Source organism: Suricata suricatta, chromosome 12, assembly GCF_006229205.1.
Source record: "Suricata suricatta isolate VVHF042 chromosome 12, meerkat_22Aug2017_6uvM2_HiC, whole genome shotgun sequence".
In the NCBI taxonomy this organism is placed as follows: Eukaryota; Metazoa; Chordata; class Mammalia; order Carnivora; family Herpestidae; genus Suricata; species Suricata suricatta.
The window spans coordinates 18,813,341-18,838,739 of record NC_043711.1 but is presented as its reverse complement, the minus strand read 5'-3'; the positions used below and the strand labels follow the sequence as shown (position 1 = coordinate 18,838,739).

General features: G+C 58.5%; 3 protein-coding genes across 7 annotated transcripts; 1 reads left to right on the top strand and 2 right to left on the bottom strand.

The window, feature by feature from the left end:
• Positions 1 to 281: 281 nt before the first annotated feature.
• IFRD2 (interferon related developmental regulator 2) lies at positions 282 to 5,598 on the top strand. The gene is made up of 12 exons (XM_029918172.1): positions 282 to 523; positions 2,653 to 2,772; positions 2,859 to 2,943; positions 3,050 to 3,174; positions 3,261 to 3,418; positions 3,581 to 3,631; positions 3,718 to 3,896; positions 3,980 to 4,085; positions 4,408 to 4,545; positions 4,632 to 4,760; positions 4,840 to 4,935; positions 5,073 to 5,598. Exons 1-12 carry the CDS (start codon positions 466 to 468, stop codon positions 5,151 to 5,153), a joined length of 1,326 nt encoding a protein of 441 aa, XP_029774032.1. The 5' UTR covers positions 282 to 465; the 3' UTR covers positions 5,154 to 5,598.
• On the bottom strand, positions 5,226 to 9,951 carry LSMEM2 (leucine rich single-pass membrane protein 2). Of its 2 annotated transcripts, none has more exons than XM_029918176.1 (4): positions 8,790 to 9,951; positions 6,678 to 6,791; positions 6,403 to 6,585; positions 5,226 to 6,236 (listed from the first exon to the last, which is right to left on the bottom strand). In XM_029918176.1, the coding sequence occupies exons 1-4, from the start codon at positions 8,809 to 8,811 to the stop codon at positions 6,103 to 6,105; spliced, it is 453 nt and encodes a 150-aa protein (XP_029774036.1). In that variant the 5' UTR covers positions 8,812 to 9,951; the 3' UTR covers positions 5,226 to 6,102. The 2 variants fall into 2 exon arrangements, with proteins under 2 accessions (XP_029774036.1, XP_029774037.1); XM_029918177.1 differs by having other exon boundaries at positions 6,678 to 6,788.
• A 212-nt stretch (positions 9,952 to 10,163) lies between these two features.
• SEMA3B (semaphorin 3B) lies at positions 10,164 to 21,028 on the bottom strand. 4 transcript variants are annotated; one of them, XM_029918155.1, is made up of 18 exons: positions 20,957 to 21,028; positions 16,846 to 17,028; positions 16,040 to 16,197; positions 15,856 to 15,918; positions 15,337 to 15,456; positions 15,164 to 15,257; positions 14,884 to 15,003; positions 13,860 to 14,005; positions 13,657 to 13,768; positions 13,470 to 13,539; positions 13,248 to 13,392; positions 12,729 to 12,948; positions 12,375 to 12,466; positions 12,258 to 12,299; positions 11,861 to 12,018; positions 11,711 to 11,766; positions 11,486 to 11,625; positions 10,164 to 11,010 (listed from the first exon to the last, which is right to left on the bottom strand). In XM_029918155.1, the coding sequence occupies exons 2-18, from the start codon at positions 16,928 to 16,930 to the stop codon at positions 10,609 to 10,611; spliced, it is 2,223 nt and encodes a 740-aa protein (XP_029774015.1). In that variant the 5' UTR covers positions 16,931 to 17,028; positions 20,957 to 21,028; the 3' UTR covers positions 10,164 to 10,608. The 4 variants fall into 4 exon arrangements, with proteins under 4 accessions (XP_029774015.1, XP_029774016.1, XP_029774017.1 ...); XM_029918156.1 differs by lacking the exon at positions 20,957 to 21,028 and adding an exon at positions 18,885 to 18,958; XM_029918157.1 differs by lacking the exon at positions 20,957 to 21,028 and adding an exon at positions 18,428 to 18,669.
• Positions 21,029 to 25,399: the final 4,371 nt, after the last annotated feature.

The window sequence follows — 25,399 nt, the reverse complement described above, 5'->3', positions numbered from 1 at the left end:
GCTTCAGAGTTAACAACTGTGCATGCATGCACGTGGGCGTGCGGGGGGGGGGGCGTGCGGGGCGTGTACACAGGGTATTGTGGGTGCATAGTTCAGCTAGAGCGTCGTGGGCTTATGGGTCTCAGGAGTAGACTACATTTCCCGAGGCGCTCTGCGCCTAGCCTGCTGGCAGTCATCTGCGCGCGCAGCCCCCTGGGACTAGTAGTTTCGGCCGCGTGCATGTGGTCCTGAACCCAAGGGCCAAGAACTCGCCTTCCCGGCCACCCGTTTAGCAGGGCGGGGCGCAGCGACTCGTTTGTCAGGGCGGGGCGCCTCGCGAAGATGGTGTCGCGTGCGGCGTGTGGCTCCCGTCGTCTGCCCAAGTCTCAGCTTAGACCACTGGCCGGTGTCTCGCCGGTCTGGAGCCCCCACCCGCCAGGTCCCTGACCCTGAGCCTTCTGCGCGCCCGCGCTCCTGATTCCCGGCATGCCCCGCGCCCGTAAGGGCAGCGCGCCCCGCAAGGGAGGCCAGCGCCGCGGAGCGGGTAAGTGGGGTGCTACTGTTGAACGGCGAGCAGAGGTCCTGCATGGCTCCCCTGTCGGTGCTCCCGAGGGTCCTGAGCGGAGACTCCTGTGTCGACCAACCTGGCGCTGCGGGAGTCCCGCAACTCTCCCGCGGCCAGCACGTGCCCCAGGACAGCGGCCACGTGTGCGCCCAACTTGAGCATGCTGCTCGGGGACCCATGGTACCGGCTCTAAACTATTAGGTGCCTCCCGGCCTCAGTTTCTCCATTGTTGATCTACCCCAGTTGCTTGCTATAATAGACAAACCCGCCAGACAGCAGGAACACAGCCCTTCTCGCTAATCTCTGCTCTTTTGCTGGACTGGACTAGGAAACTGGTGGGAGGTCTAGCCTGACGGAGAGTACTGAGGTAGGGGGCGACCTGGCGGAGGGGTGGGGAGCGACTGGGACGTTGCAGGATCCCGGCCTTGGTGGACCTGGCCCTAAGAGGGTTGGGGAGTGCCCTTGAGCCTGAGGCAGTCCTGAGACTTATCAGCTTTGAACAGGAGTGTGTCTTGGTGCAGTAAACACATATGTTTACACTGCAGGAACGGGGTGCCTACTAGGCACAGCTTAGACCTGGTCACCGCCCTAATGGGACTTGGATGTAGGGACATCTAAGAGGGTAGCAACATTACAGAAGGACTGGTGCTGTGGGACAAGTTCACTGAATGGTGTTAGCCCCAGACTTAAGAATCCAGGAATCCTGGAGGGGCTTCTGGGTGAATCCTGAGGAGGTGAGGAAGAGAGCACTACGCAGAGGAAATAGTTTGTGCAAAGGCCTGGTGTTTGGAGGAAGCAAATTAGGGAGGCTGGGCTGCTTTAGGTGGTAAGAGAGGAGGTGAGCAGAGGCATGTATGCTGGACTTTGTCCAGCAGGTACATGGAGTATGTAGTTCTTGAGAAGTAGGACCAGCCTGATGACCAGAACCCATCTGGAGCTCTGCTGCAGGAGCTGCTCTTGCCATAGTCAGCCCCTGGCCTTGGGCAGAACCCACACACAGGAGCATTCTAGCTCTGCTGACCCTGACATTCTCCTGTATTTACCTATTTTCAGGGACTCATGTGGTCAGGGGTCACTCCACTCTCTGCATTTCCTGAGGTCAGGAGGAGCCTGTGTGTCCATCCACTGAGGGCTGAAGGCCTGGGATGGCCCAGAGGGAGCTCAAAAGACAGTATGCTTGAAGGCTGGGACACCCAGCCACATCCACTAGGAGCTGGGCTGCCCCAAGGCAGATGGGTGGTTGTGGGCCCACGGAAGAGCCTAAACTAGTTGTTTATTTAGTCATTGTCTTTACTTGCTGCACTAAATGAGATGCTTTAGCATCTCTGTTTTGCAGATGAAGAAATTAAGGCGTTGGGGATGCCTGTGTGGCTCAGTGGGTTAAGCCTCTGACACCCTACTTAGGTCATGATCTCCTGGTTCGTGAGTTCGGGCCCCACCTCGTGCTCTGTGCTGACAGCTGGGAGCCTGGAGCCTGCTTCAGATGCTGTGTCTCCCTCCCTCTCTCTCTGCTCTTGTCCTGCTTGCACACTCTCTCTCAACAATAAATAAACATTAAAAAAAAAATTAAGGTGTTGAAGGCTAGGCCCTTGACCTAGTTACACTCTTTTTAAGATACAGAGCTGGACTTGAACCCTATGTCTGTCTGTCTGTTCTATATATACAGATTCAATAATCTAAGCCCCTGACTTTTGCCCTGCCCATTTTTAGGCATAATCTGGACTGGTAGCTAAGCTCCCCCTGGATTTGCCTAGATATGTCCCCACTCCAAATGGGACCTCTGCAGCCCCTTCTGCCTCTACCAGGTTCTCAGTCTCCTTCTTAAAGCAGGCTCTGGTCTCAAGGAGGCTCTACTCACCAAGCCTGCCAGGTTTTCTTCGGCTGGGCCTAGAAATGTTCTGCATTTGATAGACCTCACTCCTTTTCTCCTCTTTCCTGGCTCAGCGCCCCCTGCATCAGTCCCTGTGCCTACTACTTCAGCTTCCCATTTCCTCATCTCTGAGAGGGGCAGGACTCTATTCTTGGGGGGGTCATGAGGCCGGGTGAGGTACCCCCAGCCATCACTAATCAGTAGAGGCAGGCCAAGTGCTGTGTTCTACCCTCCCCAGGTGCCCGGAGCAGTGCCCAAGCTGACTCTGGTTCCAGTGAGGATGAGGCAGTCAGTGAGGCCCGCAGCACCACCAGTGACTGCCCCAGCCTTCTTAGCATTGCAGCAGAGGACAGCCTTGGTGAGAGTGGGTGGGAGTTTGGCAGGGACTCTGTGGGGATTCCCTGGGGTAAAGCAAGATGCAGGGCTGACCATCTGGCCTTGCAGGGGGGGATGCCGTGGATGAGCAGGGCCAGCAGGAAGACCTTGAGGAGAAGTTGAAGGAGTATGTGGACTGCCTCACAGACAAGAGGTACCCCTGACTGCCAGCCAACCCCTGTACCCGTGTCCCTGCTCAGCCCATGCCAAGTGTGACCCAGTAGGGCTGGCACACAAGGTCCCCTTTCTTCATTCCTCAGTGCCAAGACCCGGCAGGGTGCTCTTGAGAGCCTTCGCCTGGCCCTGGCATCCCGCTTACTCCCTGACTTCCTGCTGGAACGCCGCCTCACACTGGCTGATGCCTTGGAAAAGTGCCTCAAGAAAGGTTGGGCCCTGGGGGCTCACGGGAGACCTGAATTGGCTGGGTACAGACCCTTGCTGCATGGGCTAATTTGGAAAGCATTCCTGCAGGGAAGGGCGAGGAACAGGCCCTGGCCGCCGCTGTGCTAGGCCTGCTCTGTGTGCAGCTGGGCCCTGGACCCAAGGGCGAGGAGCTATTTCACAGCCTACAGCCTCTCCTGGTCTCTGTGCTCAGTGATGGCACAGCTAGTCCTGCTGCTCGGCTCCACGTGAGTGTTCTGTGCTCTGTGACACCCTTCCCTCCTCTAATCCCTGAGGAGAGAGGTGGGGTCCACCTGCTTTCAGGCTCCCTTACTCTGAGAGTGAGCCCCATGTCTGAGAACCCAGACTCAGTCTCTGACCATGGCGTGGCTTTGCCCTTCTCCCAACAGTGCGCTTCTGCTCTTGGCTTGGGGTGCTATGTGGCTGCTGCCGATGTCCAGGTAAGTGGCGTTTGGGCACGGGCAATAGAGCACCTAGGCCCTGGCTCTGCCCCTGAGCCGCTCCCACTGCCTCCTTGTGTCCCTAGGACCTGGTCTCTTGCCTCAACTGCTTGGAAGGTGTTTTCAGCCGGTCCTGTGTTATGGGTGGCTCCACAGCCCCTGTGGTCCCTGCCAGCCTGCATGGCCTGCTCTGTGCTGCCCTGCAGGCCTGGGCTTTGCTACTCACAGTCTGCCCTAGCACCCATATCAGCCACATCCTGGACAGGTAAGAGTGACTGCCTGCTGTGAGTGGGAGGGGAAAGTGGGGCCCCCCCAACCCACACGTAGCTCAGCCTGCTCCTTCCCCAGGCAGCTGCCCCGGCTGCCCCAGCTCTTGTCCAGCGAAAGTGTGAACCTGCGAATTGCTGCCGGCGAGACCATCGCACTGCTCTTTGAGCTTGCCCGGGACCTTGAGGTGTGAGAGGGGTGAGGGGCAAGGAGGGGGCTATGACACCACCTGCCCATCGTAGGCTGGATGCAGGGGACAACACAGAAAAAGCAAGATAGCCGTAGGTCCTTATGGAGGGGAGGTAGCCCTAACATAGACTCAGATGCCGGGTGCCATGGGGGGGCCCTGAGCAGGGATGCCTGGCCCAGGCAGGGGCCAAGATGGAATTCAAGGGAGCCAGGCAGAGAAGAAAATGTCTTCCGAGACAGGAAGGGTTTGGGCAACCCCATGTAGAGAGGCAGCAGAGCCCGGGCTTCTGCTCACACGCCCTGCATTGCTCCCACCACAGGAGGATTTTATCTACGAGGACATGGAGGCCCTCTGCAGTGCCCTGCGAACCCTGGCCACCGACAGCAACAAGTACCGTGCCAAGGCTGACCGCCGGCGGCAGCGCTCCACTTTCCGCTCTGTGCTGCACTTTGTCGAGGTGTGTGTGAGAACATGTGTCCTAGTGAGAGTGCATCTCCAGGCACAGCCACCAAGCCCCGTTCTGAGGGTCCCTCTACTCTGCAGGGCGGTGAGTGTGAGGAAGAGTCCATCCGCTTTGGGCTGGAGGTGCTCTATGTGGACAGCTGGGCTCGGCGCCGCGCCTATGCTGCCTTCAAGGACGTGCTAGGATCGGGCATGCACCACCATCTCCAGGTGGGAAGGTGGACAGGGAGGGAGCACCCAGCTTGGCTGTTTTGGACCAGCTTGAGCTCACTGCCCTCTTTGCCCCCAGAACAATGAGCTACTCCGTGACATCTTTGGCTTGGGTCCCGTGCTGGTGCTGGATGCCACTGCCCTGAAGGCCTGCAAGATCTCACGTTTTGAGAAGGTTTGCGCCCTTGGGTCCCTTTATCTTCCCTCCATTCCCATGGCCTGGAGGCGTGGAGCTCTGCAGGGGCTAGAGGAGAAGCCCTGGGCCTCCCCTTCCCCAGCTCACCAGCTCGTCACTCTCTGCCCCCGCCCCAGCACCTGTACAACGCTGCTGCCTTCAAAGCCCGGACCAAGGCACGCAGCCGTGTGCGAGACAAGCGGGCAGACATCCTGTGAGGTGGGGCCGCTGAAGAGGAGACTGTCCACACTTGTGCCTGTGTTTTTAACAGAAGACACTGCAATGACTGGTTGTTCCTGCCAGGAATTGTGGCTTTATTTTTTTAATGACAAAACCAAAAACAGACTGGGGTAGTGACTGGAGGCCAGGGCGCTTGGTATCCTGTCCCTGGCCCCTTGCCTCTGCACAGCTCTGTGGCCTCTCTCTGCCCTGTCTCAGGCCAGGCCAGATGTGTGCCTGTCCCAGGGCTGTGGGGCAGGCAGTAAGAGGGCTGTCCCTTTCCTTTCTTGGGCCCTGATCCCCAGGGATGACCCACTTCCTTGAGGGGCATGGCATCTGGACAAATGCCACCAAAGCAGGTGGGGAGGCCAGGCTACCTGGAATGGATCTATATGCTGATTTTTAAAGATTATTAGAGGTAATTAAACTGAATGCTCAGCCATGTGTGGCCCTTAGCGCCTAAGTGTTTCCACCTGCCCCGCCGTTCACCATGCACTGGTCTCCCCCGTCTCCATCTCATCTCATCTGGAGGTCTGACCTCAAGAACAGCTCCTCAAGTGGCCTTCCTCCCCATACTCTGCCTGCTTGAAGCGCCGATGCTGGACCCCCGCTGGGAGGCCTGGCAAAGTTCGGGCAACTGGGGTTGGGGGACAGCTATTTCTAGACTCTGAACCTATCTGGAGGAAGCCAGAGGCTGCTGACAGGCCACGGAAGGAGCCAGGAGGCTGGTGTCCCTTCCTCTGACCTTGGGCCACCCAAAGCAGGACCTGGGCACCAGAAAACCTGGCTAGGCCTGGCTTGAAGACAGGAGAGGCAGGTAGCTGTGGGGTGGAATTGGACTCTGGTATGGTACCAAGGAAGTAGTGTGGAGCAATGCATAAGGAGAAACCTGCCAACAGCGATTTTATTCCCCACCCACACACCCAAGCTCCAGGTCCAAGTGGTATCTCAGCTGGGTGCTTGGGCCTCACTGGAGTTGAGCCTCCGCAGCTGGCTGAGGCTGGCAAGCCGGAGTTTGAGCAGCATCTCCTCCTGGGTGCGCAGTGTGTGCGCCAGCATGCGGAGGGATTCACTCTGCAGCACTGTGGACAGGCGGGTGTGAAAGGGGGACTGTCAGACCCCCGGCCACTCCACCACTCCCCACCTGACTACCTCAGCCTCTGCAGCTGTTCCCAGCCGAGCAGAAAGGCCTTGCAGTCCGTTATTCACCCTCAGTTCCCACGGGCTCCCCTCACCACCCAGCTGTACCGCTCAGGTAGACGGCCAGGATGGCGAGCGCCAGGCAGGTGAACACCAGCAATGCAAGCAGCAGGAAGCCTCCCCTGCCGTGCACAGGGCTGCAGCCAGCCTGGACACACAGCGACGGTGGCAAGATGCCCAGTAGCTCGTCCCACGGCTGTGCCTCCTCAGCCAGGTAGGGGCGCAGTGAACCTGCGGGGCAAATGGGGCATCAGGAGGGTAGGGGTGGTGCCTGCTTTCCTCCCCTCTCCCAGCACATCAGTCCCCGGCCCTGTGCCCCTCACCTCCACTGTGCAGGTCGCTGATGGACTCCACCTGGTGCAGGCGCACCTCCTGTATGTGGTTTGGGGCCAGCGGTGCCCTGCTCTTCGGGCTCGGTGTTAGTGCCAAGGTGTCTGCTGGGACAGTGCAGGGCTGGTTCAGCCAGCAGGTCACCCTTAGGAGGCTTCATGCGGCGGCAGCAGCTCAGAGAAGATGGGACAGGACAAAGGGACATTGGCTCCTAATGCCCTAAAACCAGCTCAGGAATGACACTTGATTCGGAACCAGGAGGACCCCAGAACTCCTTAGGCCTGTTAACATGCACAGTAACGGAGGTGCATTTGACCTGCTCACTTTTGTTCCCTTCCAAACACCTCAAGGACGTTTCAGGCATTCTTCTACCTGCTCATTTCTAGAGAAGAGTGTATCCGCTTTGACAGACCAACCCCGCAGTGCGTGAAATTCATTCCTGCCTCTTCTTTCAGTTTCCCCTGAAGACCCTGTGAGCTGGCCACCAGGCCAGACCCAGTGCCTGGTACCTCCACGTCTCCATCCTAGCTGGGTGGTGCTTGTGCCTCGTGCCCTGGCTCTACTCTGCGTGATCCTGCTGTACTTCTGTGAACCCCGCTGTTTGCACTCAGCATGTGACATGCCTTTGTTACCAGGTTCTCCGTGCTTCGGGGCATCCCTTTGAGGCTGCCCAGGGAATTTAGATTGTTCCCAGTTCCCTTTGGAAGTTAGTAACTCCTAGGAAGGGACACGCCTCATTGACTATGAAGGTTTTCCCCAATTTCCTAATTGTTAATGAGGACAGATTCCCAGAAGCAAAATTACTGGCTTAAAGAGCAGGGACTTTTTCTTTCAGCCATTATAAACTGTCTTCCAGACTGACTATCCACAACCCCAAAAGGGTACAATGTCGCCATCATTAGGCATTTTCAATGAAAAATTTATATACATACATGTGTACATGTTTGCCATTTGGGAGATGAGAAAAGGCTTTTTTTGACTTTTGACCTATTTGGGTTTCTTTGCCCTGAGGGTCTGACGGGTGTGTGGTGGCTTCCTATTTATCCATTCACAGCCCATTAGTTACTGGGACCTCTGTACTTTTCTTGTGATCTTATTTTTGGACCCATCAAAAGTATTTATTTTGTGATTTCTAATGTTTATTTGAGAGAGAGCAAGCTTGCCCGCTTGGGAGTTGGGGAGGGGCAGAGAGAGAGAGAGAGAGAGAGAGAGAGAGAGAGAGAATCCCAGGCAGCCTCCACTAGTGCTGTCAGTGCAGAGTCCCATGTGGGGCTTGAATTCACGAACGGGGAGATCATGACCTGAGCCGAAATCAAGAGTTGGCCACTTAACTGACTGAACCACCCAGGTGCCCCTCCCTACACTTTCTAAATTGAACTCAGATTCTCTTCATTACCAGGAAAATCATGGTAAACATCATTGTTATGACCCCAAAAGGAGGCAAACATTCTCCACCACTACTGGGGGCTAGGGCTCTCCCATCCAGTTGAAATGTTGAAAGTGTGACAAGGGAGTTGACCAGCTTGGCCTTGCTGTAGCAGTGACCCCTGGTATGGCCCCTCTGAACCTCTGTACTTCTTGCATGCAGCAGGGTAGTTAGGAGAGTGGCCACCAAAGTCTTAACTAGCTGTCAGTCTGGCCAGGCCAAAGGATCCTAACCGGCTAACGGTTGGATCCACTGAGGCCCAAATTGGAGGAGACCAGAGATCTCTTCACTCCCAGGCCCGGGCTGCATGCCCAAATGCTTCCTGGAACCACTGCCCGCCCCCAATCCCAGCTTCCTTCCTGAATGAAGAGCCGAAATGGCCAGCCACCTACCCAGCCCACACCCACTTGGGCATAGCCTATAGGTGACTACCCCCCAAGTGAGTCACTCTCCCCAGTCCCTCCCTGCTGTCCCTAGCAGGGGAAACAGGGCCTAAGGGGAGGTGGGGTTCCAGACATAGCCCTTTCTCCACGCATAGGGGGCAGGTCCCCTTAGTATCAAGGGTATGGTGATTGATGGCTAGTTAAGGAAGTGAGGTCAGTGGGACAGAGTGGGTTTGCTCCGTGGTTCACAGGGTCACAGGACTGGGGCCGTGCCCTCCCCCATAGTCATCTCCTACCTTCTTGGGTGTCCTCAGGCATGGTGGGCGGTGGGCAGTTGTGGGGCTGATAGTAGCACCCAGCAGCGGGATAGGATGGAAGCAGCAGCGGCTCCTCAGAGCCTGGGGAAGGCTGGCCACCTCCCAACCTGGGCCTAAAATAGGCCTGAGCTCAGCCCACTGGGCTATATTTAGAGGGGGCAACTCTCAGCCATGGGAAGGGGTGGAGTGACCCACAGGGGCCAGCCTAGACTGTCCAGCTGGTGATGGAGCCCAGACAAGAGCATACCTCCACTAATACATGTGCGCAGGGTCTTCCCTGGGGAACTCTAGCACCCCTATATGTGCACAGGCCTTGGTATCTTTATCCAGACAAGCTGCCTCATGCTCACCTCCAGCAGTGCCTGCCCCACATGGCAGCCAAGATATGTAAGGGAGTCCTGTGCCTCTAACCGCAAAGACCCTGACCCAAAGTTGGACCATCTCTTCTCCAAGCACATGGACAAGCACCTACCCCTGTGTGACCTGCTGGCACCAGGGATTTGAGTGATGGACAGCTTGAGCGCATTGTAATGAGGGTTCTGAGAGCCCCCAACGGGGGCAGAGACACACCTATCGAGGTAGGCACTCGTGTTAGTCAGTGGACAAACTTAGGTTGAAGATTGGTATTTCTGTTAACAAGCTTACAACCTTGGTTAGCGGATTGCCTACTCTCTTACAGATGAGAAAATGAGGATTAAACAGGAAGGACAAGGTTCCTCCCTGGCACAGGATACATGAGAATGGAATACAGCTACATGTCTGCAGTTTAGATCCTCCCTCTTCTCTCCATACAAGTCACACCATGTTGTGTGAGGAGGCATGGTACCACTTACCCTTGAAGGAAGGAAGTGACCAGGCTTAGGTCTCACCCCCTTGCAGTTAGACCCTTGTGGCCCTTCTCCCCAACTGGGAGCAAGACAATGAGGCTCCACCTCCTAAAACATTCCAAATCCATCACTCCACTGTATCACACTGTCCTCCTTGATGTTCCTCACACACAGCAACCTTGTTTCCACCTCAGGACCTTTGCACTGGCTGTTGCCTCCTGGAACACTCCGTCCCTAGATACTCCCATGACTGGCTCCTAGTAGTTTAGCTCAAATGTCACCCTCTCAGTGATGCTTTCTCACATTATTTTCCATATCACCAAATTTGATTTTCTTCATAGCACCCAGCCAAGAAATCATATTCAGAATATACTGTGCAGGTCAGTAGGGCCCCAAAGGCCCCACAGAATCCACTCAGTCACATGGAAACTGCCTTTAATCCTCACCACAGCATCCTTTTCAGAAACTGAGGTCCTAAGACTGCTAAGAAGTTGCCCAAGGCCACACAGCAAGAGGTAGCACCAGCGGTTGTTAGCTGGGGCCATTCCAGCTTCGGCTCATAATGTGTTTATTGCATTAGTACAGTCGGCCTGTCCCACCCCCGCCCCCACCAGCTCACCCTGTTCACAGCTTTCTGCTCATTGCCCAGGGAGGCGGTCTTTATGCCAGGGTGGGCACTCCGGGCACCTCCTCTGACCAGGTCGTTGCCCTGGAGTCCTACTTATCTGCCTCCTCCCGACTAGCCGGACCCTGTGCCCGGCCTGGGTCATCCCTCCCAGGGCTACATTCAAGGGTTATCCTCTGTTAATAAATAAGCCGGCGAGGCTGCCCCTCAGCCAGGGCCTGTCGGTCGGTGTCTCCATCAACCAGGGACCAATGTGCCAGGTCCCCTAGCTGTGCGTCCTCCAGGGTCTGTCCTCCCCCTCTCCTGCCTGTAGCCTCCTTCCCTGTACCCGGCGTGGACTGCCGAATCACCAGTGCGTCGCGCTGCGTGGCCCCCGCTCGGCGCGCGACTCTGGGGCATGCCTTCGCCGGTTTCGGCCCTTCCTCCGTGACTCGGGAGGCTGTGGGCGCGACTCGGGCTGCAGATGACACATTCGCAGGGATCTCGCGCCACCGCCGCCAGGCTCCACCAGCTGCAGGAAGTCCCGGTACCAGAGCTTGGGGCCTGGAGGGGCGACGGGCGCAGCCTCCTCGGTCCGGGCCAGCCTTTCGGCCTGCGCAGCACTCAGCACATGTAGCACCAGGCGACGCAGGGGCTGCGAAAAGCCCTGCTCCACGGCTGCGCACAGGTACAGGCCAGAGTCCCCGCGCCGCAGCCCTCGCAGCAGCAGTCCCCGCGTCAGGCGCTCGGCTCGCTCCTCCACTGCCACCTACGGGCGGGGCCGTGGAATAGGGAAACCCGGCTCCAGGTCGGGCCAGGAGAGGCAGAGAGTCAACGGTGGCAGAGCAGGAGCAGGTAAGGGGCTCCCGCAGCTGGACGTTTGAAAGCTGGGTGCACTAGGGTGGGTGGTCTAAAAACGGAAACCCTCCCTGGACGAGGTTTACCTGGACAGGGGGGCGGGCCAGGGGCCTCAATGGGCGGGGCGGGGGCAGGGCTCCTCTTGGATCGGGGAGCGGGTGTCTGGAGTCTAGTTAATTGGAATGGGGGCTCACCAGGATGTGGAGTTCAAGTAAGGGACCAAACTGGACATAAGGGGTCTAGTTGGACGGAGTCTCACTGGGGGGGTCGGACCTAGTCTAGAGGCGGGAGCAGGCCAAGGGGTTCATTGACTAGGGCGGGGCTCTCCTGGATGTCGGGGGCGGGACAAGGGCCTGTTTCGGAAGCGAGAGCGGCATGAGGTTCACCTGTGTGTGGGTCGCCTCCCCTGCGCGCTGGAAGGTCCATTCCACGCGCGCCTGCAGCGAGCGGGGCTCACACTCCAGGAAGGCGCTCCCACCCTCCACACCGAACACCTTCCGCTCCAACAGTGCGGGATGAGAGGAATCTGGGGAGGGCAAAGAATGTCCAATCAGGCAGGGCGGGGTGGGGTGTCTTCAAAGGCCCAGAGTGGGGGTAGCTGGGGCACTTACCCCCAGAGCACAGCGTGCTGGGGTCACCGTTCCTCACGTCTTGCCGTCGGAACCGCCTAGGGGTGCATTGGTACATTACAGCTTCTGTGAGTCCTTCATTAGCCAGGTGCTGCAAATAACCCCAAGTGGCCCACTCCCGACCCTGCCCACCTTTTAGAGCTGGGCTGGAAGCGCGTGCACGTGGCCCCGTCCCAGGCGCAGTAAGGGTCACGTGCGAGGCAGCATTCAGCACAGGCGCGGCCATGGGCAGCACAGAGGTGCAGCGGGATCTGGGCGACCGCGCTCCGCGAGGCTACGTACAGCTGGTGCTAGAGGGCACGAGGGGCTCCGGGCTGACCGAAGACAGCCCTGTGCCTGCCTCCCATTGGTCAGGGATCCCTTACCCCACTTGACAGATAACACTGAGGTCTCAGGTCACGCAGTCTAGCAAAGGCAGAACCTACACTCAAACCCGGTGCTTAGAACTACTAAGGGAGGCGTGGGAGAAGGGCGCCCGGGGAACACACTAGGTCCCTTCTGCTCCCAAGCCTTTTGCAGAGTCACTTACCCTCTTGGAAGAGATTTGCATGCTGGTGATAGCAGATGAGTCCTGAGAGGAGGAGGAGCGCTGGGATCAGAGATCAATGGGGTGGGGTGCCTCCAGGAGGAGGAGGCTAGGCCTCACCTCAAACACGCGTAGCTCCTCCAAGAGCAGCCCCTCCCCGTTAGGCTGGCTTCCCTTGGGGACGGAGATCACCTTCAGCACTGTGCCAGCATCTGCAGGGATGAGAATGAGTGATTTCTTGTGTTTCCTGACAGCTAGGGCTGGGGGGGGTCTCCTCACTTCTGAGACCTTTACCCTCAGCATGGTTGGGTAGGGAAAGAATGTGGGTTGGAACGATCAGAGCAACATCCAGAAGGAGATGAGGGCACAACCCAGGCAAAGATGTGGAGATGGGTTTCGGCAGGGGCTGCTTCCGCTAACAGGTGGAACAGAGTCTGAACAGAGTTTTATGGGTGGTCGTGGTAGGACACTGACCTGTGCCAATGAAGAGGACGTCGTAGTGTCCGTCAGCAGCGGCTACACGGTCTGCAGTGATCTGGGTGAAGGTGTACCCGGCATCCACTTGTATGAAGAGAGGGCGACCACCCATGGGTAGGACTGAATTGTACATGAGGGGGTGGTTCCGGGCAAATTGGATGACATCATCAGGAAAGTCCTTGGTAGAACTGAAGGTGCCAAAGGTCTTGCTGGGGCACTGGGCAGGTGGGAGGAGGCACAACAGGAATGTGGGTATGAAGAGCTGGTGGGTCCACAAGAGACCTCCAGGAACCAGGAGAGCCCTGCCCTGAGACTCTAAAGAGAGAAGACCCAGCCTTGCCCTTGAGAGTCTGACGGGGAAATATGCACTTCCTCTGAGGAGCCCTGTCTGACGAAGGTAATATTTTCCCACCCATAACAAAAGGAAAAAACTACATTCACCAAGAAGATCCCAGGCCAAGTTGTCCACCCCTGAGACTTTAAGTGGGTTGTGGTGGGAATCCTGGAGCTACGCACCATGCCAGGCCGGGGGTAGGGGACACGGCCCTGGTAGGACACCCACTGGTGCATGGGCCCTTCCTTGTGTGCAAAGGGCCCCAGGAAGGCCCGGCGCACATCGTTCATGCTGTACACACACACTGCAGAGCCCTGGAAGACGGTGCTGCAAGCAAAGACATGAGCAGAGTGGGGGACCCAGCAGAGCCCAGTGGGCCCTGCCCACTACCTCCTGCCCCTCACCTCGATGTGGTGAAGACAGCGTAGAGCAGTGGGCTCCAGCGGTCCCTCAAGGACAGCAGGAACACGTCCTCTGTGGGGAAGAAGCCTCTTGGGGGAGGGCTCCCTGGGGAAGGGCTCACAGCCCAGCTCCTGGCTCTAGGCCCCTCACTCCCTCTCTCCAACCCCATCCTCCACTCCTGGCACTCACGGAGGTGGTCGAAATGCGTGTCACCCTCGATGCCTGGCACTGCACACACCAGACGTGCTTTCAGGAATGTGGTCCACTTGTTGACCAGGCTTCGCTGGCCTCCCACGTCATTCTGCGGGGTCAGTCAGCGGGGATTAGGGGGAGGCCCAGACAGGCAAAAGGGCAGGGACATGGTCACCGGATGTGGCCCAGGGACTCCTCACCCGACAGATCTGGCCAACTCGAGACACAGTCTGGCGTCCCAGTAATGGTGAAGCCTCCACTGCCAACTCACGGAAGAAGAAGTAGATCTTGTCATCATCAGGATTCTCGCTCTCTGGGATCCAAAAGACCTTGACGAACTTGGGCTCTAGCAGCAGGAGTCATGGGATCAGAAAGGTCCTGCCCCTGCCACTCATGAGACCCGCATGCTCCCTCTCCTTCCTCTGGTGCCCCCAGAAGCCTGCAGAGCAGCATCTGACCACCCAGTCTCCAGGTAGGATGGCACTCTAGGGGACAGCATCCAGAGGATCAGGGCCTGTGAGTCAAGAAGTAACCACAAGAGGGCAGCAGAGACCAAGACTACCTAGACACACCGGCCTCTCCCCACATCCCTGACAGTTCCCCCCAGGCCATGGCCCAGAAAGGAAGGAGAGGGGATATTGGGGTTTTACCTTCACTCATGAATCTCCCTCTTGAGCAGGAAGCAGATACTCCCTGTTACTGCTGTGAATACTCTGCCAGGTCCCTTCACTCTTAGAGCAAATGACCCTGGCCTCTGACAATGCAGATCCCTTATCCTTTCTCCTTTCATGGATCTGTTCCTTGGCTTGTTCCTGCCCTGGAGCCTTTGCACTAGTTGTTCTCTTTGCCTGGAATGCTCTTCCCTCAATCCTGCTGTGCTTTGGGATTTAGCACTCCCCTGTCCTCAGCAGAGTGGCTTCCTTTCTCCAGTTCTCTTACCACCCGGTCTCCGTTTCCCTTTCTGTCCGTTCACCCACTGGTCTCATTGACATTGGAACCATCTTATTATGTATCTGTTCTGAGGTCTGTGAACTCAACGAGGGCATTGGGCCACACAGGCCTTGTTTGCCCTGCAGCCCCAGTGCCTAGCGCAGGGCTTGACACTTGGGAGGTACTTGGTGAGACCTGGCTGCACCCACTGCTCACTTCCTGTAATGGGTCTTACTAGGCACCTACCCTGTTGGGGATGAGAGCCCCCTCCCAATAGCCCCACCAGCCTTTCACCATTGAGCCAGCGAGAGTCGTGTGGTTCTGTTCGGAGACTTGGACGCTGGCCCAGGCTACGGAAGATGGTGAAGTCCCGGCCCATGAGGTCTGCGGCCACCCCCGAGTACAGTTCTTTCCCTGCAGAGAGGGCAAGGGCTGCTGAGCCAACCTGAAGGCTCTCTGTGAGGGGTGCTTATAGAGCTCTGGTAGCTCTTAAGGAGTCGGTCACTCGATGGGGGGTCGCAGGGGTTCTCAGGAGGGTCTAGAGTCTCTGAGGGGCCCTAGCCGTTGGACTCACCCACCAGCACGGAGGCAGCCCGATGCCTGGGATCATAAGGACTCTTGCCCTTGCCATCCTCCAGCCTATGAAAGTCCAGCTGGAGTGTGGGGTCCTGGGAGGCAGGGGACAGTTGTTACTTCCAGGCCCTTCTTTACCTCCCAACCTCCCTCTCTGAATAGATCTGGCCTTACCTCCAACCGGTGGCCCACCTCCACAAATGCACAGGTTGGGTGGAAGGCCCCTGTGCCACAGGCCAGCAAATGGGTGCGGTTGTAGGCATGCAGCAACTTCACGAAGTTCATGCACTCAGTCTAGTGGGTGGGCAGGGGCAGGGATGATGAGGCCTCCCCCAGGGAGGTGGCCTTAAGGGGTCCCAGCTCGCCAGTGGCACCTCACCCCTTCGTCTCTTCTGCATCAGTCCAGGTAAGTACTAATATGGGCTGCAGGGACCTGGGTGCCCTCGGTGAACAGCCCAGCCCACCTCTCACAGAAGGGGCGCATGGAGAAGCATAGGCCTGTGCGGTGCCCTGTGACTCAGAGGCCCCCAAGAAGAATCATGAGTCTCCACCCTGACTCACTACCTCCAAACTTCAGTCACCTCGACCCTCTGCCCCCATCCCAGCCAGAACAGGCAGGCCTCTGTCCTAGAACTGCTGTCTGTGGAGCAAGGGGCTGGGCCTCCCCACTCCCGCCCGGTGGCCAGCACTCACACCAATGTCCTTCCCTGCCCAGTTGCACTCCTCTCGCCATTCCACAGGGGCCGGCCAGGCCAGCTGCAAGGGGGTTGGGGAAGGGGGACACAAGTCAAGGGCCTCTGCCTGGTCTCTGTGAAGAAGGTGTCTGTTTGGGGGACCCAACCCCCTGGGCAGCACAGAGACTGGGGGTCCCTGGCACCTTCTTGGCCCGCTTGCTGATGTCGTCCAGGCTGAGGGAGGCCACACGGTTCTCGGCGCCCACAAACAGGCGTCCTCTCTCCTCATCCACCAGCAGAGCTTCGTAGCAGCAGGTCCTCTCCAGCCTGAAGGTCCGGAGGCCGTGCCGGGCCTGGAGCTCTGCAGGGTAGAGGCATCACCGAGGGTTTGCCAGCTATACTGGAAGCTTCCCCCAGACCCTGCATGTCGTCTCTCTGTACATGTGACCTGGCCCACACATGTGAGTTTGGCCACATGTGAGTTTACATTCGTGAAGATGGGCCCACCCACGTGAAAAGCTTCCAGGGTGGGCAATGCAGCATCACCCCCCCCCCGGGAAAAGCAGGTTGAACTCCTCAGGCATGCTTGGACAAGCAGTGTCTGCAGGCGGGCACACTGGGAGGCTGGGGTGCTGGGGGAGCTTGGGTATGTAGGGAAAGCCAGGACCCCAACTCCGAAGTCAGGCTGAGGATTCTCTGCCACTCTGCTACCAGCCTAAGCTCAGTGTGATGCCTAGTGACCACCCTCCTGTGTCAGGAGTATGGGGTGGTGGTTGGGACACAGGCAGGATCTGTTGCCATGGTAACGTAAGGGGTCTTTCTGAGAATGAGTGTAGAAAGGTTGAGGGCTGAGGCCAGGACAGGGTTAACTGGAGATGGCCTGAGAGGGCCCCCAGTCAAACTTGGGCCAGTGGCACAGGGCAAAAGCAAACTTCGTGCCCCCTACCCACACTGGGTCTCTCTCCTGCCCACCCTGAGCCGAGCCCTCTTGCCTTCCAGGTGCACCTACCTTGGAAGGAGAGCCGAAGGCGGGGAGGGCTGGGGGCGACACCCCCCAGCACTGCTGCCCAGAGCAGGGCCAGGCCCGGGATCATGGCGGCGGCCCCAGCCGGGCAGCTCAGGGTGCTCAGGGTTCAGCGGGCGTGTGCGTGCGCGGAGGAGCCTTGAGCCGCCCTGGACTCTGCCCCAGGATCTGGAAGAGAAGGAGCTGCAGCAAGGACGAGGGCGGGACGGGAGGCTTGGGGGGGGGGGGGAAGTCCCCGGGGATCGGATTACAGCCCCTAGGGAAAAGAGGCTGGGGGGTCGCATTCCACTTCCAAGCTCTCCCCTCCCTCCAAGTGTGTGTGCCCTGCCTGGCCACAATCACAGACACACCCACGCTGAGCACACCCTCGGGGTCACCCCCACTAGGGCAGGCGCCCGCCCCATCACGTCACCCTCCCTAGTAACCCCCCTCCTATAGACACACTCACAGGCATTAATTCACAAACTCTGTGTGCCTACTTCATGCCAGCCTGGGACATTGGGGGACACAGACAAAGTCCCCATGCAGGAGGGGGCAGAGTGCCAACAAGGACTCAGATCAGTGCAGTCATTTCAGAGGGCGCCAAGTGTAATGAGCAAAACAAACCAGTCATGGGAGTGAGAGCGACAGGGGGAGTGAGGCCTCCGGAGGTGGCTGTGCACCCACCGGCCTGCAGGGGAACTGAGGCACCCTTGGGGCTGGAGCCAATGGTGTGGGCGCCTGTGAGTGTGACTGTTTCTCAGGGTCCCTTCGTGTTATCTGTATCACGTACTCGTGTCGTGTGTAGGCAGGCAGATGTGTATATGTCTGTGACCGCATGTGGCATGGGAGTTGTATTACACATGTGCACTTTACACACATGTATGTGTGTCACAGACGTGTGCATGTGCGAATATATGTACACAGACAAGCGTATGTGTGTTTCTCTGGACATGCGGGTGAGCACATACAACTGCAGAGACAAGCACAGCCTTCAACTCTGAAACACGCCTGAAACCCATGCATCTGAGGAAGAAGTGCTGCCTGGGCGCCTCAGCGGTGCAGGCTGCACGGAAGCCTCAGCTTCTAACTTGGAGGTGGCTGCCACTCGGATACAGCGGCCCCAGCTTCGGGCTTGACCTCTCTGGAAGGAGCTAGTTACACAGAAATTCTGTGAGCTCAGACTTCAGACCCAAGAGGAATCAAGTCGGGAGAGAGCCAAGGGCCTCAGACAGCCTCTCACCCCTGCTTCGGGTGAGCTGCCCTTCCCTCTCTGAGCCTCCATTGCCTCCGTGCCTCTCCCTCCCCTACCTTTGCCCTCCCGTTTCACCATCTTTGAACCCCTCCACCTCTGAGCCAGAACCCTTCCCTGGACCCCTTACAAGGGGCCAGTCTCTAGCCACAATGCCATCGTCCTTCCCAGAGCTGGACAGGCAGGTGCCGGGCGCAAGAACCCTGGCGTGGGGCAGGGTCCTGGGGTGCACAACTGCACCATTTCACATCGCTTCCCCCAAACCCCTGCCCAGTCCCGCTGCCTCCAGACCCCTCCTGTGCCAGGACCCCCACCTCCCGCCTTCCCTCCACTGACACTTGCCGCTGCCTCTTCCGAGCTCAAGCCCGTGAGGTCTGTGATGCCACCGAACACCAGGCAGCCCTCCCTGGAGAAGGGGAGAAGCCGCGGGGCCGCAAGGCACCCTCTGACGGCTCCTTTAAGGAGCAGCCCCCGCCTCCACCAAGCCAGCCGCCGCCCAACACGCGCCGTCAAGTTTACGGGTAGGATCGGGTGACCGGGCAGGCAGCCGGGGCCAGCCAGAGTTGGTGGCCAGGCCAGAGCCAAGCGGGCACAAGGGAGGGGTGGGGAGGAGCGACCCCTCCCCTGCCGGGCCTCAGGGCAATAGGGCGTGCCCAGGAGCCATCCGGAAGTGGGGCAGCCAGTCCTGACAAAAGAGGAAGAAGCAATAGGGCCCCCTCCCCAGCCCCAGAAGGCTCTGTGCTCTGTGAAGCAAGTGGAGGGAACAGCAGGTCCAAGGGACTGAGTTCCTCACCTGTCGCTACACAACTGGGGAGGTGGAGGTGGGTAATGAGGGGCTCCGCTGCCACCTCAGTTCCCAGGAGCCAGCTGGCAAGGGAGGGTTGCATGTCCGAAGAAAGAAGAAAGAGTTCTCAACTAGGGGGTCTGAAGGGCGGGGCCCCCAGCCCAGCCCCAGCCCTTCCTCACCACTCGGGGCACTTAGTGCTTCTGCCACCTGGCTGGCAGAGGCTGTGAGGACAGCAATCGGAGCAGAAGAGGCCCTCAAGTTTCACTCCTGCACTGCGGGGCGGGGGGCATCCAGAGACCTCCTCCTGATAGGTGGTCCCGCATCTCTGCAGGGGGGCGAGGGGGTATTCTGTGTGACCTCTGTGATTCAGGACAGGGCTCTGAAACCTCAGTGGCTCAGCTGGGAAGGGTCTGGGATCTTGGCCTGAAGCTGAGCCTGGTGGATGACCCTGTTTGTACTGCCGGGGGTCTGTCTCCTTTGGAAGGGCTGAATGTTGACAATGGCTGAATGGGGCCCTCGGGTCCACCCGGGTGAACAGTGAATGTGACAGGGCTTGAGGATGGAGTTTCACCCCTCAATCCCCATAAAAGGCATCTTTCTACAAACTTCCCAAGGCTGCTCAGCAGCTCCCAAGTTGGTCAGCGAGGGAGGCTGTGTGGGCTTCACATTCTGTGGCCCATCTCCAGCCAGCTCTGTTGGAGTAGCAGTGTCTGTGCCCGGCCAGGGGTGGGATGGGGGTCATGCCTTTCTTTCCTGAGCCTCGGGACCTAGTGTTCCTGAATTGGCCTGGCTGGCTGGCTGGCAGGCAGAGGAAGGGTGGGGGTCAGTGGCAGGACCAGGGTCCTTCAAGAGGGAGAGTGGAGGAATGCACCCCAGCCTGAGCTCTTGGGCTTCCGGGAAGCAGCCTCTTTCTCCTCCCAGCTTCTGCCTTGGACCTGGGCAGCCTCCCCTGGCCCCATGCAAGCAAACAAAATTCTTTGGCTGTTTACAATTTTCCACCCTTGCAGCCAAGATCAGCAAGTGCCTTTGAGGTCCCCACCCACCTCTACTGTGCCCCCTACCTGCCCCCAGTGGTTTTAGTTCTTCAGGCTCAGGGTCCCAGTCTCTGTTTCATTCTCTCCCAGGCCTGTGTCCATACTGAAAAGTAGAACCAGGACCCCCCCATCTTTCCAATATGTGGGGGCTGTCCCTTGCCCACCTGAGCCCTTTGCACTGTTTTAACTTCGTCCCTGGAGCAGGAAGGGAAATCTGCAGGGGTGGGAACTCAAGTTGTCTCTGTCTCCACAAGGTTTCCTTTCGGCTCCTCAGCCTCAGGTCCAAGTGTATGCCAGACCCTGGGCAGGGACCTCATGGAGGCAGCACTCTAGGAGCAGGGTCATTGTGAGCTACTCTGAACTCTGGGAGTCTCTAAGGATCCTGGAATCAGGCAGCCTGGGCCTGAGTCCTGACAGAAGGGAACAAACTAAAAAGGTAGCTAGCTATACGGCTACCTGCACCACTGCCCAAGGGCCACCTCAGCCCTTGACTTCTACCCTTTGCCAGGGTACCCATGGGCAAAGGCCTGCCTCGATTCTTGCCCTGATGCTGCCTGCTAGTGGCACGGCCCACCAAGGCCTTGGTTTTTCCTTCTGGAAATACCTGGATGGTGGTGCCAACTCCTACCACTTGCCTCCTCACCCCCATCAACTGTCCCCTGCCTGGGCTCTGGGTGGTGTCGCTAGGGTAGGCCATCCATCTGAGGAAGGCTAGAGCCAACCCTCCCAGTGCCCAGTCTGGGTCGGGTGAGGCCCTGGCTTCCCACTCACACCTGCTTTAGCCATCAAGGCTGATGGCTCCAGCATCACAACCTTTCCCAGTTCTGGCCACGTGGGTACTAGGACACACTACCCTGAGGACTTAGGCACTGGGAGGGGGTGGGGTGGGGGAGTAGGAATGGGCCCAGGGAAGCCTGACTGAGAGGCCTGACTTCCCTGACAATCTACTATCCACCCGGGGGAGATCTCCTGGGAGAAGGTGTTGGGGTCCTTCTCCAACCCTCCCCCGGCCTAGTAGCCATGATCCCAGGTACCCTGGCCCACCTTTTTGGAAAGATCAGCTCTTCCCCTCCTTGCCTGTTCCCCTTCCCTTCTGTGGGCCATGTCAGTGCTGAGGTGGAGGGGCAGAGGGAGGGGCCGCCAGGAACCCTGGGCCTCTGGCTGTGGCCCTACCCCCACTCGCTCCGCCCCTGCCCTCCGCCTCCTGCACATTCCTCCTGGGCTGAGGTCAGCCCCTCAGGGATGGGGTAGCCCCCCCCAACAGCCACATCACAGCTCTCCTCTCCCTCCTGTTTTCTACATTGCCCAGCAGGAGGGGGGAGGGGCAAGGAAGGGGCGGGTGGAGCCTCCCTCTCCCCTCCTCCATAGTTTAGGGGAGTGTGGGATGGGGTGCCAGGAATGCAGCCAAAGTAGAGTAGGGTGGCACTCCATGCTTATTGACATGTATTAACATAAATACTACCTATCCTTAATTGGTTTGGGTGTAGCTGCCCAACAGTACAGGCTGCGGGGCTCTGGATGCTGGGGTGGGGGTGAACCTGCCTCAGGGATCAACCCCCTTAAGTAGGCTGGAAGGGGCGGGGTTGAATCCTGACTGCCACTCGCCAGCTGTGTGTCCCTGTGGAGAGACCGCGCCTCTCCTCACTCACGCTGCGGTTGCAGCTGGCTGGCAGGCCAGGCAGATCTGGCCCATGGTAGCAGAATGCAGGTGTGTGCTCTTGCTGCCACCTCAGCACTGGGCATCCAGGCCTGAGGGCCTCGAGGCAGACCCTTCGCTGCTGCCTCTTTCAGCTCTCCTTCACTAGGGCCCCTTCTCAGGCTTGGTTCCTCTCCTGTCCACCCTCCTCCCAACCCTCCTGCCACAGTCCCCAGCACAATGATGCCTCCACCTCACCTGAACCTCCATTCCTCCCCACCCCCTGAAGACTCCTCGGTCTTCTTCCTCCAAGTCTGTACCCCAGCCCTGGCAAGGCCCAAGCCCACATTCCTTTTCCCAGAACCCCTATCTTTCCACCTGGTTAACCTGAAAAGGCCCCGCCTCCTCCCCCAGCACCTCGCAGCCTGATGCCTTAACCTTACCCCCAGGCTGTGCCCCTTTGATCTTCCTGCCACTCCTCCTCCCCTCTGTAGTACCCACCCTTCAGAGAACTCCCTGGAGCTTGGGGGTTCCTGCCAGTGCTCTGGGAGGCAGCAGCATTTTCTGTGCCAGGACTTTGCTTGGCCTGTGCCCTCCAGGCTTTTAGGCCATCCTCTTTGCCACCTGCTGGGCTGTTCTTCACCACTCAGTATCCAACTCTGGTGTCACTTCCTTTATAAAGCCCCAGATGCATGTAACACTCAGGTTCAAGGCTCTCTGCGGGGCTCTGGGTTCCCCAGGGGCTGTCATCACTGGGGCCCCAGGACCCAGTAGAGGACAGACCCAGGGAGGTAGGAGATAGCATAGCTGCAGAAAGCCCTTCCATCTTCCTGGAGCTGCAGAGCATATGGGGGAGGAGGAGGGGAGACTGATGGACAAAGGACACCACAGGTCCCTCCTTGACCTTCCATCAGCTCCATCAAGAAGCCTTGACACCCTCTACCCACAATGATGTCAGAAAGCAGAATCAATAAGGGATATCAAACTGATTTTTCTCCTAAATAAGATCACCTGTGGGGCTTATCTCATGCAAGGGGAAAACCAAGACAGGAAGGAGAAAGGGACTCATAGTGTTGAGCCCTGCCTGCTTGGACACTGTTATTAACCAAGAAGCTGAGTGGCCTGGCAAGTATGGACACACTCACTGTGACACGTATAACCCAGCTGGCTTGACATCCTCCTTCCTTGGATGTGTGATGAGGGCTGGCTTTCCCTCTGGGTGTCCAGGAGAGGTTAGGAGAATGCATAGCCCCAAGACAGAGATTCGAATCCCCAGGACCTCTTATAGGTCAAAAGACACAAAGATTGGGCTCAGTTGTTTGGGAGTGAGCCTGAACCCAAAGCTCAGTCAAGAGTACCTACAGTCAGCTCTGTCCCTGCCCTCTCCCTGACTCTCAGGGCAGCTAAGATCTGGTTGGCTTGGCCACAAGTCAGGTGGCTGGAGTCATGGCTTGTGTTCTCCAGCATGGTGACTGGCTTAGCACTCTGGGTCTGGGATGGGGGCTGTGGAGGGATGATTTGAGGGGCTCTGGGTGGGGAGTAGGAAGTTTACCTGACATCAGGAGCCAGGGGCTGCCCAGGAACGTGGTGAGGTGTTCTACCAGGCTTTAACAGGCCCTGCAGCCTCAGAGGTCCCAAGTCTAATGGGGCTCCCTCCCTATTCTGCACCTGGTGTCTTGGCCCCCACCCACCTGTTGGGGTCCTGGGCCTGAGCTAGGGAGTGGCTGCTGGCCTGGCTCCTCTCCACAGAGTCTCCCTCAATCCTCCCTTCTAAGCGCTTTGGATCTCAGAGCTTGTTTCTTTCTCTCTTCCCCAGCTGTTTCCCCACCCTGCAAATGGGTTAAAAATACCAAGGCTGCCACCACATCAGTAGTAGCCTGAGCAACTATTTGGAGGGGGATGGGCCTTCTGGGAGATGCATCAGCCTTATGGATGTCTCCACTGGCTGGAGACAATCCACTTCATACTGGGACCCATGTCTGGAAGCAGGACCCTGGGTCCCTTCCCTAGCTCTGCCTGTCTAAAGGTCTCAGGCCTCTTAGCTGCAGCTGCCTATGGGAGGAACCAGAAAGATATGCCTTCTTAAGCTGGGTGTGCTCTGGGGTATACAGGGCCAGGCACTCTCAGGCATGAGGGAACCTAAGGTTCAGCCCTGGAAACCTCCAGGCAGTAGGGGATCCCCAGGAGTCAACCTCAGGGAGTCCCCCCCGTTAGGGTGCAAGACACCTGGGATGTGCCATCCCCCTCCCCAGACCTTCCCCAACTGCCCCCCATGGCTGGGAATTTCCCAACTGCCAAAGACAAGGAAGAATTGAAAGGCCGCCCCCGCCAGTGCAGGGACAATGGAGCCTTATGCCCTCCAAATCAGAGCTGGGGTAGGAAGGCCAACGGCAGGTGGGGGCCTAGCTGTCTGCACCCAGAGAAACTTTGCTTGCCAGGACCCCACCCAGACCCACAGCAAGCTGGGTACAAGGGGATCCTGGCCAGAATCCTGCAGGGCCCACCCAGGGAGAGAGGCGCTGGGTGCATCTGGCAGACAATGCCGGCCCGTCAATGGTCCCTCTGTGCAGGGTTTCCCTCAGGAGGGAAGGAAGGAACCATCTCCGGCGCGGCTTCCTGCTGGGCGGGCATCACCGCACCAGAGCTCCCGCCCCACCCGCATATCTGGGGCTCAGCCGGGTCCAGGCCTGGAAGGAAGGCCAGGATCCTGGGTTGGGCGCGGGATCCTCTTGTCAGCCTGCCCTCAGCCCTCAGCCTCCGAGGCAGCGGTAGCAGGAAAAGGCCCGGGGAACTGGGGCGGGAACTGAGGCTGGGGGGCGTTGATCTTCCGATCCGGCGGCTGCAGCTTCTCATCTCCTGCCAGCACTGTGGGCCCTGAGGCCGTGAGGGGACTGGCAGGTGTGCGGAGGCGGGGTCCTGGGTCCCCGGCCCCACCCTCCCATCCCCCGCCTTTCCCGCCTCTGCGGCGCCGACCCCGGCCCAGGCCGCTTTGTCCAGCCGCAGGCGCAGAGCCGCCGCTGCCCGACAAAGCTGTCTTTGTGCCCCGTGGCCTCCGCAGGACCCGCTGACGTCAGCCTCCGTGACCAGCCTGGCGGGCCCCAGCGCCGGACTACGGCGCCCCCTGGCGGCCGCAGAGGAGCCCACCTCCGAGCCCCGCCCCTTCAAACCGTTTCCTTAGACTCAGCCACCTGCTGGCCAGCGCCCCCGTGCGTGGAACACAGTTCACACGCCCCGCCTGGCGCTCAGAGCTCCCCCAATCGTCACCTCCCTCCCTCCCGCACCACCTTGCCTTATCATCAGACATTGTCTTCTCCAGCGATATGAATACACTTCCCATGGCTTCATAGAAGCCTCCGTATTTTTAGGGCCCTAGCCCATTGCTACCGACACACACGTAAGTATGGCCACCTGCCTGTGTCGTTCTCCCCCCCCCCCCCCCCCGGTTTGGAGGGGGACCCACAGGGCAGAGACCTTTCTGAATATGCCTCAGGCCCCTACTGTCCCCGACTTTAGAAAGTCACCCCCAAGAAGCCCAGCCCTGAGCAGGGATTCCCAGTAAACACCTCAGGGTGGGAGAAGGAAGGGTGTGCAAGGGGCTCCTCAACTCATGGTCTCCATTAGAGCCTCGAGCGTGGGAGGTTGGAAGTCACATTTTCCTTCTGCACCACTCACTGGACACCTCTCTTGCTCCCAATATAGAAGAATCCCTTATAGGAGCAGCTTCTGAAGAAATCCACCCTGGTGCTCAAGGAACGCTTAAAAACTGCTGCCCACCCAAGGATGCAGAGGGGCTGGGAGGGGAGGAGGGGTGAGTACAGGCCCCAGTAGGTGAAAAGACTATGGAATGGAGA